Genomic DNA, 12796 nt, shown 5'->3' with positions numbered 1-12796 from the left:
TGGTTGTTATTGTTGTGCGCGACGTAAAGCTGTCGATATGAGCGGAGTTTTTTTTTTTTTTTTTTAATTGCCGGCAGCCGGACACACTGGCCGCGGCAGCGCAGCGCCTCACAGGCGCTGCGCTGGTGTGTCAGGCAGCAGCTTCTCCTGCTCTCTCCACTCCGGTCAAACATCGACCCGTCTGTAGGCTGCTCGGTTTTCCACACACACAGGTCTGTCTCTAGCGCTGTATGTATGGGTGTGTGTCTTGTGTGCAGACGCAACTGACAAATATCTAGGCGGACAAGCAAACTAATCATCATTTATTTTATTTTGAAAATTGACCGGATTCTCTCGCCTTTTCTGTGCCCGACTTCCTGTCTGGTACGCGCTCGTTCTATCCAGCTTGACGGCGCTCGTATTGTTTTCATTCAGCCACTCAGCTGTTGTTTCAAGCCGCTACTCTTGTAGCCTACTGTTACATGATCAGCGACTAGTCGACGTCAAGCTGAAAACGTCATTGTGGAGCAGTAAAGTCGACTAGTCGATTAGTCGACTAGTCTGTGCAACCCCTATTACCTCAAGCTTATCTGGGTTAAAACCAATCACTGAGCCAGCCCTCTTGATTATTTTATTAATCCTGTTCTTGTCGTCAATAGATATACTGCCTCCCCAGCACAGGACAGCATAAAATAAGACACTAGCCAGGATGCCCTGGTAGAAGATGCCTAGCAGCCTTGGGCTAATGTCAAAGGATCTAAGTTTCCTTAGAAAGAAAAGCCTGGACTGAGCCTTCTTTACAAGGACCCCAGTGTTTTCCTTCCAGTTGAGCTTATTGTCCAAATGGACACCAAGATATTTGTAGGACTCCACAATTTCTATTTTCTGATTATTAATTGTCACTGGGACAGCCTCCTCTTTCTTCTTTCTAAAATCGATAATTAGCTCTTTTGTTTTACCCACATTCAGCTGTAAAAAATTTGTATCGCACCATTTGGCAAAAGAGTGTGCCTCTTTTTTATAGGCCACGTCGTTGCCATGGTTAAGCAGACCCACAAGTGCAGTGTCGTCTGAAAACTTTTGTATTAGACAGGATGGCTGACTATGCCTGTAATCAGCTGTATAAAGCGAAAATAAAAAAGGAGATAAAACTGTCCCCTGTGGAGCTCCTGTATTGGTTAAAATGATGTCTGAGGCTTTATCAAGCCTGACATACTGGGGACGGGCTAAAAGATAATCTAAAAGCCAGGCAATGGTTTTGTTATGCAATTTAAAATTACTTAATTTATCGGATCATGAGTGAAATTTTAAGCTTGTTTGTAGCGGAAGCTCCCAGTGTCTCAGTCTCAAATCTCGCGCGATTTGCACTGACACCAGAAGAACAGTGAACTGAGCAGTGAACAAAGCTTAAAACATAGACTTATTTAATTTTTGTTCAGATATGCATATGGACATGCAGTGCTGCACTGAGCCCCGCTGTAACTCAGAGAAGCCACGGAGGACTCTGAAACTTCTCCCAGCCCTTAGTCCACATGAGGGGGAGGAGATCATGAGTGAAATTTGAATTTTGGGTGAACTATCCCTTTAAAGTGATGTAACAGAAACATTCAACCAGTCTGAGTGGACGCACCTGCAGGATGGGGGCGAGGAAGATGGAGAGTCCAGTCAGGACGAAGACCAGGATCCCTGTCAGCCTCTGCTCCCTGGACACACACACATTTCATCATCATCATCATCTGCACACTTAGAGTTTAACACCTGGGGAGACGACAGGAAGTGTGTGTGTGTGTGTGTGTGTGTGTGTGTGTGTGTGTGTGTGTGTGTGTGTGTGTGTGTGTGTGTGTGTGTGTGAGTGTCCGACCTGACTCCCAGGAACTGCGGCTGCTCTCCCGGAGCGCTGGACTCGCTCTCCATCTTCAGGGAGTCAATGTGGGCGATGGAGATGACGGTGGCGGCCACGTACCAGGGCAGACCCATGAAGGAGCAGACGGCCATGAGCACGCCCACCCAGAACAGGTCCAGGTGGTAGCCACAGCCCTTCTGCACAATGGAAAAAAATAAAATAAAAAACAGTGAGAAGACATGTTTCTCTTCTTATTTTAACCATTAAACTCATCGTCACTTCATCTTTACTGTGTTTAAAGGTGTACAGAAACGGCCGTTTGTCCTGTTTGTCGCGCCGAGTTGTCACGAGCTGCAACACGAGTTTACCCGAGTAAGGAAAACGAATTTGATTGGCAGGATATTCAAAGCTTGGGGCGAGACCGAGCTCGGTGTGTGTGTGTGTGTCTCAGACGTTTGATTGACGGATGATGGATCCAATCAGTGGCTGATGAATCGTGAGCAACGTGACGTATAATCCGTGCGCCTGCATTATCCAATGCGAAAAAAAAATACACACTTTCATCCCGGATTTAATCAAAAATAAAATTTTGCACAAAGTTTGGCCTCCATCGTCTGATAGATGAGTTATTACACTAATTTTATGACCCAGAGTGGAATCACATTCAATTTCAATATAAAAGAAAGAAAAAAGAGAGAAATAAAATACGTAGAGGAAAAAGGGAAGAAAAAAGAGAGGAAAGAAACAATATTTCATGGTCATAAAATTAGTATCTACTATAGACAGAATATAAGAGCAGAAATTTAAGTTACTAGATTTTAATTATGAAATAATACATGTTCTTTACAAAGACATGGGTCTACTGTTAGAGTGAGGAACCCATATACACAATATGAATCCAATTTATATTATTAATGTGATATTTTTTATTCTATTTTGTTTTATCTTATTTAGTTTTATTCTATTCTTTTATTCTCTTATTCTAGTCTCTGTCTTGTTATCGTGTCCCTATAAGCAGCACTACGTTGTATTGAAAACTTGCAGATAGCTAGTAGCTCTTGAGAACAAATTATTATCTTTTGTAGCCTATGTTCATGAATATGCAGAGTCCCATTACAAATAAACTAATAAATGAATGAAATGAAAATGAGTAAACAGCAGATATGATGAATATGATTCTGTATGTATGATTTAGAATGAAACTGAAATAAATTAAAATAATAATAATAATTCATGTTCCTCCCCCACATCAGTCTGTGTTTACTTCCTGTGGAGATAAATGTGAGTGTGAGTGTGTGAGTTGGTGGCGGTCGCCGACCTTCAGCTTGTTCTCCTTCCTGTTGACGATGACGGCGCTGATCTGCTGGTCCATGAAGATGAGGATGGTGACGAGGAGCGCCGGCACGAAGCTGGCGATGTACCACCACCACGGGTTCTTACCGAACGGCATCACCAGCCAGCCGCGGTCCGCACGCGTCGGCTGGCAGAGAGACAGACAGAGGAGAGGGTGAACGGGTCAGAGGGTGAACGGGTGAGAGGGTGAACAGGTGAGAGGGTGAACAGGTGAGAGGGTGAACGGGGGAGAGGGTGAACAGGTCATAAAGGTCATTTAAACAACTGATTAAACATCTTCACATCTATATTAACGACCAAGCAGCTGAAACGGAGCAACATGCAGTGAAGGGAGAAGAACTCAGGTTATTTAACAAAATAAAAGTCTCTCCTTTTTTTTTCTTTGCTTATGAGAATAATATTTATGTGTATATGTGCATATACTATGTGTGCGTGTATGCATGTGTATGTATGTACATGTATACTATATATTTGTAATCTTTCTGAATACCACTTGTAAGACAAGACTGTGCTGTGGGATCTGTTCTGGAGTTGGGGTGTGTGTGTGTGGGGAGGGAAAAAAAAACAAAACTGTAATATGTGACATGTGAATGTTTAAATATAAATAAAGATACATTCAAAAAAATAAATAAATACATAAAAGTCTCAATAAAACAAGGAGACTTCAAGTAACACATTTAAAATAGTAAATTAAAGTTACTTCCTGTTTTTTCAGAGTCACATAAAAATAACTTCCTATAATTAAATATCTGTTAAATTCTTAAAATATCACAATTAAGTTACCTACTATGGTTACAGTGTCATGTTACTGTAAACTCTTTCCTGTATAACATTTAGAAATAAACATATAAATAAAATATTATTGCTTTGAATTATTGTAAAGTAAATGTATTTCCGGTACTTACAATGTCACATCCTGTATCAAAATAAAAGCACTTCCTGTGGTTACATTTCTGGTTTTTACTGCTGTTACGATTTGATATCATCTAATTTCACCTCTTTGGTTTTTTGTTATTAAACCATGTGAAGAGTTCCCAAGTCATAAATGTTGGAAACCACTGATTTAAAGTCTGATATTTCATTATTTTATCATATTTCTAAATGTAAAATCTTATTAATCTGAAAAGTAAACAGTCAGATAAATGTAAACACAGTGTCGACATGCACATCGAACACAAACCTACTGTTACACATGCAGACAAGAGGAAGAAGAAGTTGCTGATCGGGTTTAAATGTGTTAACGAATAAAAATCAAATACCTTGAACTCGGTTGGAACGATTAGTTTGGGCGTGTCTAGACCGATCAACATGTCCAGACCCACAAAGGACATGATGGACATGAAGATGGAAAAATCACTGATCAGCTTCCTCAGCTGCACACACACACACACACACACACACACACACACACACACACACACACACACACACACACACACACACACACACACACAAAGACACACAAAGACACACACACACGAAGACACAGGTGGACAAACACAGATGTGGAGTGGGCGATTTACATGAACAAACAAAGAGAAGAGAAGAAGGAGAATAGAAGATAAACTGATGAATGAAACAGAAAAACTAATGAAATATAAAAAAGAACGGCTGTTTTCGAAACCGCATACTACCGTACTGCCTACTACATACTAGGGGTGGGAGAAAAAATCGATTCACATAAATATCGCAATATCTTTTTGGACGATTTTTAAATCGATTTTTTTTCCCGAAAATCGATAAAAAAAAAAAGAGGTTTTTGGAAAATGTTTTTAAATATTGTGCATTGTGCATTTGTTCGCCTTTTTTACATACAGAGAGTACAGGTTTTGAAAAGGGTTTAAGTTCACTTTATAATGGAGTATGTTAATTTATAGGCTCCTACAGTATTTGTGTGCAGATAAATGTTAAAAATGCTAAAGACTAAAAATCCAGAGAATCGGCAATATCGTAGAATTGCAATTTAAATCGAATCGCCATCCAAACAATCGTAGAAGAATCGAATCGGGAGAAAAGCATATCGTCCCAGCCCTACTACATACTGCGTTAGTATGTTCTGTATACACACTGAGATACACTACCGTCTTTGGTTACGGTTAGACATCAGGGGAGCATTGCATTGTGGGATACAGTAATGTAGACTGGTCAGATGCATACTGGAGATTATTTCCCGAATTTTTCACATACTGTAGATTTAGCTTTTGTTTGCATACTGCATACTGCATACTGCATTTTGGCCAAATCAGTACGTACTAGCAGTATAGTATGCGGTTTCGAATACGGCCTTGAATCGTCCATGCAGCGAGGTCAGAGGTCAGAGGTCAGAGGTCAGAGGTCAGGGGTCAGAGGGTCAGGGGTCAGACCTTGATCTCCGTGGGAACGTGCAGCTTGGGCGTGTCCAGCTCCAGCAGCAGGTCCAGGCCACAGAAGAGCAGGATGGAGATGATGATGGAGAAGTCACTGACGAGGGAACGGAGCTGGAGGAGGAAGAGGAACCACACGACATGCGGGGGGGGTGATGCAGGAGAGAGAGAGGAGGAGGGGGGTGTGATGCAGGAGAGAGAGGAGGGGGGGGATGTGATGCAGGAGGAGGTTTACAGGAGCCATGGAGCTGAGGATGTTTCATGCAGATGTTCTTTAGGATTAAAAGTGAGTTTCTATACTTTTCTTATTGTAACAAACCAACAGTTTCGTCTGAGCCTCTAAACTTCACCTGGTTCTTATTACTGTAACATGTAAATCAGAACATATATTATATATGTGGGTGTACATCTGTATTGTTTTTATTATTATTAGTTTAGGCTATTTGAAAAGGGAGAGTGTACATTAATAAAACATTGTAAAGACAAATGTAAATGTACCTGAGTTAGCTAAGATGCTAATTTTCATCGCTATGTGGATATACAGCTCTGGAAAATATTAAGAGACCCCGGGCCGGCCCAAGCCTCCATGGGGCCCTGAGCTAAATTTTATTTATTCAATAATACCGATTATTAATCATGATATACACACCTAGTATTAAATTGTGATGGAGTGCCGTCACGGTCCGTGCCCAGCGCATGGCGCACGGCGCATGGTGAACAGTGCATGGCACTGAGAGACGCTTATGCTCGCACACACGCCACACTTGTTTTTTCTTCCCTCTGTTCACCTCAGTTCGGTAAATAATCATGTTAACGATCCCTTTTTTCCTCCCAGCTCTGTAATGAGACCATGGGTGCACACTTGGTCCCTGTTGTCCCGGCTCAGTCAGCTCCTTGTATGTCCTGTTTGGTTATGTTTTGCACTGGGTGAAGCAAATAAATCCACAAAAAGGAAATACTTCTGTCGTCGACTACGCCATCATTTATCTTTCACCTAAACCTGCTTTAAGGACCCCGTGACATATGGTGTCAGAAGTGGGATGGCTAGTCGGAAGAAAATGTTTCGGCTTGCAAGGTGCACCGGTCTGCGGTCCCAGCGGCAGCGGGAAGAAGCAGGGATGGCAGCTGCAGACGTAGATGCAGCTTGGGAGTCGCTCGGGTCATCCTCAGAGGAGGATGCGAGGGAGGACGACCCCGGGCCGGTCCCAGGAGCCATGGCAGGCGCAGCAGGAGCCACGGCAGGCGCATCAGGAGCCACAGGTGAATCAGGGGGAGAGCTGTGACCATCATGAGAGACTTTTTGGCAGCACAGCAGCGAAGAGAGGAGAATCTGTTGGCGGAGATCCAGGGTTTGAGGGTGCTCCGACCGGTCATCCCTCACCCTCCTGTCACCCAAGCTCCAACTCGGCGTGGGTCTGGACCGCTAAGCACGCTGGCCATCCCGAGCACGTTGACGGCGAGCAGTCCCCGGCTTGGACTGCCAACACCAGCAGCTCAGCGTGTGCGCCAAGACGCTCAGTCAGAGGTCGCTTCTCTCCAGCTGCAGGACTCTGGGGCCCGGTTTGGCCAGTCCAGCTCAGAAGGGAGGCATATGAGTGAGCCAAAAATCCCACTATACCAAGCGGAGGAGGACATTGAGAACTATCTGCTGCTTTTTTTTTTTTGTCTGCATTGTCTGAGTGGATTACCACCACAAGGGTGGAAACCATATCCAGAGCTTAATGCATTTTTTGTTTATATACTTTAGTGACTGTCACCTGCCCTCCCTGGAACGTAGCTTCGGATAGTTATACTTCTGTAGGTCAGGGAGGGATGTGCTACACCGTAGTGAAATGAAAAGGGGGAGGTGAAGGACTGTGAGAGAAAAAAAAGAAGAAGTGAGGAGTGGGGGAAGATAGATGTTGAGCTATACAGTAGATCTAGTGCATGAAAGAATGTGCAGGGGTGATGTGCCTGTGTGCTTGTGGACACTGTTGACAGCCCATCAGGGGCCTGGGGTCAGTGTGGTATCCATCAGGGCAGCAGGAGCTCCCCGAACCCCCAGCCAGCGGCCCATGGAAGCAGAAGGGGGCCAAATGGGACCCCAGGCCCGGACCGGCAATGCACGGCAAAAAAAAGAGAACTATCTGCTGCATTTTGAGCACATCACCAAGACATGGCGGTGGCCTGAGCCTGAGTGGGCGTGTCGTCTGGTTCCACTGCTGTCGAGGAAGGCGTTGGAGGCCTACACAGCCATGGATGAGGAGAGCGCACACTGTTATGCTGACCTGAAAGCTGCGTTGCTGACAAAGTTTGACATCTCACCAGAAAGCTACCGGCAGTAGTTCAGAGCCACAATAGTTCCATCTGGTGAGAATCCGACTGAGACCTATCACCGACTCAGGGGCCTCTACCGACGCTGGATCTGACCGGAGCAGCACACCAAGGACGACATCGGGGAGGCCATCATCCTGGAGCAGCTACTTCGCATGCTTCCGCCGGAGGTGAGAACGTGGGTGAGAGAACACGAGCCTACGGGAGGGCTCGCAGCTGCCAAGCTGGCTTTGCAGTACCTCAATGCTCGGAGAGGAGGACCAGCTGCACGGCCCTCCAGTGTGACCGGCACCTCCACCACTCCAGCCCAGACCTGCCAGGCGAGAGAGTAGCCAGGAGCTCCCAGGTAGCAGCATGGGCCCAAACCATTGGGCATCGGGTAAGGACTTTGTTTGTTTCTACTGTCAGCAGCCAGGCCATAAAGCTTCTGTGTGTCCCGTACACAAAGCTAAGGTCATTGGTGCCTGCTATGCACACCAGCCAGAGGGGGCTGCCACTGGAGGCACCAGATTGCAGCGCTATGAGACTGTGACCATAAATGGCCAGCAGGTTACTGCTCTGTTGGACAGTGGTAGCTTCATGTCCCTGGTTAAGCGCAATCTGGCACCAGTGAGCACAGTGGATTATAATAGACAAGAGAACATTCTATGTGTGCATGGGGATGAACAAGCCTATCCAAAAGCTGACTTGACTGTCGTTATCAATGAACAACCTAATGTTCGTAGGTTGCAGAGAGGTGGCTTTTGCAAGGTACACCATGCTCCTAAAAGATCCCCTGTCTGCACCTTATAATTCTCTGTTTATCGCGTTGGGACCTCATCTCCTGATAGGGACAAAAAATGCCCCCATAGAGATCCATTGAAAATCGCAAAAACCCACACGTTTTCACCTGGGGGTTATTTTGTCCCAGAAAAATATTTTTTATATTTTCACGGTTTAATTCACATCAGGGGAAGTCAAAGTATAGGTTTCTGGGCGATTTTTGAAATATCACTTCATATTACCGCAAGGACGTGGCTCCGAAGTCCAGGGCATTCTCTGCGGGACCTGCTAGCTGTAGGCCTCTTGTAATGCATTTAGCACACACACTTCCCTGGGCCGGGCACCTCGGCCATCACAAAACATATCTGCGGGTCAGTGCACGGTTTTATTGGCCCTCCATGTACACAGACATTCAGAAATATTGCAGTACATGTCCAACCTGTCAGAAAACCTGCACTGCTCAGAGGTCTGACAGAGCTTTCCTGCAACCACTGCCTATTATCTCCATCCCTTTCCGCAGGATTGCCATGGACATTGTGGGCCCTCTGGTGAAAAGCAGTGGGGGTCACCAGTACATGCTGGTTGTGTGTGACTATGCAACCCGTTTCCCAGAGGCGTTTCCCCTCCGGACCATTACCGCTCCTGCTGTTCTGCGGGCCCTGGTGCAGCTGTTTTCCCGAGTTGGCATACCTGATGAAATCCTCACGGACCAGGGAACCAACTTCACATCCCGGTTATCGTCTTCAAGAAGGATGGCTCTTTGCGGATATGTATTGACTTCAGGAAGCTCAATTCTGTCTCAGGGCTTGACGCTTATCCCATGCCGAGAATTGACGATCTGCTGGAGAAGATTGGGGCTGCCAAGTACATCAGTACTCTGGATCTGTGTAAGGGATACTGGCACTACTGGAGAAGTCTTCTCGCCCCTACACAGCGTTCCGGACACCAGCTGGACTTTTCCAGTTCACTGTGATGCCCTTTGGCTTGCATGGTGCCCCCGCCACCTTCCAGAGGCTGATGGACAAAGTCCTCCTGGGTTGTGAAAGCTACAGTGCAGCCTACCTGGACGACATGGTGATATACAGCAGAACCTGGGAGGAGCACGTTCACCATCTGTCCATGGTTCTCGGAAGGATCCAGGAGGCGGGATTGACCCTAAACCCTGGCAAGTGTGAGTGGGCACGGCAGGAGACATGGTACCTGGGATACCAGCTGGGAAGAGGAATGGTCCGTCCACAAGTGGATAAAGTGGAAGCCATCAAACGATCTCAGAGGAAATATGGCAAAAAATTATTCAACGAATTTATTCTTCCTCTATATGCCTTAGACACACTGTGATTCAATTCAAAATAGTCCACCGTCTTCATTGGACCAAAGACAGATTGTCTAGGTTTAAGACAGGTATTGACCCTAAATGTGATCGATGCTCCTGCTACATTACTGCACATGTTTTGGTCGTGCCCTATGCTATACAGTTTTTGGCATTCTATCTTTGAGGCATTCTCTGGATATGTGGGAAAACAGTGCACCCATCTCCTCTGATTTCATTATTTGGTGTGGCTCCGGTGGGTGCCACTTTTTCTGGGAACCACCTTGGCATGATGGCCTTCTGCTCTTTGCTGGCCAGGAGACTTATCCTGTTTAAATGGAAAGATGCTTTCCCCCCAACATATGGCCAGTGGATTAGAGAGGTCATGAGTCATGTTCATCTAGAAAAAATTAGATATACTGTAAGAGGGACCACCAGGAAATTCTATGTCATTTGGCAGCCATTTATTTCCTTTGTTGAAGGCACAGCAGCTACTAACATATCTATGTAACCCAAATGTACTTGTGTATCTGTTTTCTTTTTCTTTTTCTTTTTTGTTTGTTTGTTTGTTTGTTTGTTTGTTCCTTCTCTCCGTTATGGTTTTCTTTTTTATCTACCTAGTTTGTGTATGTGTCGATGTCTGAATGCATTGAAATTTGCCCGGGGTCCAGTACATGTTGGTGGGGGGCATGGGGAGGTTTGTTTGAATGTACAGGAACTAGACTTGACTGTCTCATGTGTCAACTGTATTTCATTTGTTTGTTATATTTGAAAAATAAAAAATTGCCGCCCCTCTCACAGCCTTGACCTGCAAGGACCAGAGGAACCTGGACGGATGAATACGAGGAGGCTTTTAACACCCTGAAAGCTCGCTTGGGCTCTTCCCCTGTCCTTAGGAGAGCCATACTCAAGTTGTTCAACATTCAGTCATTTTTCAAAGCCCCGCCCCCTCACCTGGCTTCACCTGTAATAAACCAGGTTAGTTATTAACACAGAGGACAAAGTCCCAGGAACAACTTTATTGGAATTTATCAGTCCCAGAGCGGCAGACTGAAGAAGAGACGATCAGATTCAGCTTTAGACCAAACCAACAAGTTCCTGTGAGTGAGTCCAGCTACAACACTGCTGCTTCAACCTGCTGACACTCCACACACTGAAGGTGAGTTTGACTAAAACCTGGACTCAGAGAGAATGATCTAAATGTATCAACGTGTCAGTTCATCACAACAGCTGAATGTTCACTTGTTCCTGTTTTTCATCAACATAAAAAAATGTTGTCTTGACTTGGATTCATATTCAGCTTCGTCTCCTGCAGCTACACAACAATACATGTTGTGGAGTAGTTTCAGTACAAGTTCCTCCAAACTGAGCTGGAATGAATGTTCGTATTTAGTATAAATTTAGTTCCTTTAAGTTGTAACTGAGGCTCATCCTGCAAAAGATTGATAAAAGCTGCGTTTCTGACGTCATGGTGTCTTGAACTCATTTTTCACTGCAGGCTTGTGTTTGAAGTTCTCCACTAATGAATTAAGACTCTTTATTTAACTTTCAGTGTGACAAAGCTCCGCCCCCTCACCTGGCTTCACCTGTAATAAACCAGGTTAGTTATTAACACAGAGGACAAAGTCCCAGGAACAACTTTATTGGAATTTATCAGTCCCAGAGCGGCAGACTGAAGAAGAGACGATCAGATTCAGCTTTAGACCAAACCAACAAGTTCCTGTGAGTGAGTCCAGCTACAACACTGCTGCTTCAACCTGCTGACACTCCACACACTGAAGGTGAGTTTGACTAAAACCTGGACTCAGAGAGAATGATCTAAATGTATCAACGTGTCAGTTCATCACAACAGCTGAATGTTCACTTGTTCCTGTTTTTCATCAACATAAAAAAATGTTGTCTTGACTTGGATTCATATTCAGCTTCGTCTCCTGCAGCTACACAACAATACATGTTGTGGAGTAGTTTCAGTACAAGTTCCTCCAAACTGAGCTGGAATGAATGTTCGTATTTAGTATAAATTTAGTTCCTTTAAGTTGTAACTGAGGCTCATCCTGCAAAAGATTGATAAAAGCTGCGTTTCTGTCGTCATGGTGTCTTGAACTCATTTTTCACTGCAGGCTTGTGTTTGAAGTTCTCCACTAATGAATTAAGACTCTTTATTTAACTTTCAGTGTGACAAAGCTCCGCCCCCTCACCTGGCTTCACCTGTAATAAACCAGGTTAGTTATTAACACAGAGGACAAAGTCCCAGGAAAAACTTTATTGGACTTTGTCAGTCCCAGAGACGCAGACTGAAGAAGAGACGATCAGATTCAGCTTCAGACCAAAGCAACAACTTCCTGTGAGTGAGTCCAGCTACAACACTGCTGCTTCAACCTGCTGACACTCCACACACTGAAGGTGAGTTTGACTAAAACCTGGACTCACAGGGCCTGTCCCAATATGCACACTCGATCACACTTACACACTTGGGCACTTGGCGTGAGCGTTCATGGGCTTAGTGTCAGTGCGCAAGTGTGTCCCATTTCTCCAACGACCGAAAGTGCAGCGCGCTTGATTTGCACTTTACCCACACTTACGGTAAGACCGCATCCGAGCGGTATTTGGCCAAGTACAAATCCCACAATGCACCACGGTGAAGTCCGCCGTCACCGGCAGCCACAAGCCCGTTTAGGAAATGCGATTGAATTAATCTCAATAAAATGAAATTAACTTTCTATCTCATAATTATGACTTTCTAATGTCATATTTTATATTCATCATGCTCTGTTCATGTTTTTATTTTTTCGTTTATTTTTCTTGTTTGTTTTATTTACTTACGGAGTTGGGCTTACACATTTATGATCTGAATCTTGCGCATAGAGACACTTT

At 44.7% G+C, this 12796-nt stretch overlaps 1 protein-coding gene across 1 annotated transcript in view; it reads right to left on the bottom strand.

Annotated features, from left to right (window-relative positions):
• The window catches only part of slc4a5b (solute carrier family 4 member 5b), a gene marked incomplete at both ends in the record, with an annotated part of 61795 nt that overhangs the window by 9937 nt on the left and 39062 nt on the right, over nucleotides 1-12796 (bottom strand). The window contains 4 exons of the mRNA XM_083983942.1: nucleotides 1610-1682; nucleotides 1841-2019; nucleotides 3141-3302; nucleotides 5539-5652. Of these exons, the coding sequence (XP_083840068.1) occupies nucleotides 1610-1682; nucleotides 1841-2019; nucleotides 3141-3302; nucleotides 5539-5652 (528 nt within the window). The remainder of the gene's footprint in view (nucleotides 1-1609; nucleotides 1683-1840; nucleotides 2020-3140; nucleotides 3303-5538; nucleotides 5653-12796) is intronic.

Source organism: Trachurus trachurus (assembly GCF_905171665.1).
Source record: "Trachurus trachurus genome assembly, chromosome: 12".
NCBI classification, from domain to species: domain Eukaryota; kingdom Metazoa; phylum Chordata; class Actinopteri; order Carangiformes; family Carangidae; genus Trachurus; species Trachurus trachurus.
The sequence above is the reverse complement of the archived record's forward strand: the minus strand, read 5'-3'. Positions and strand labels throughout refer to the sequence as shown.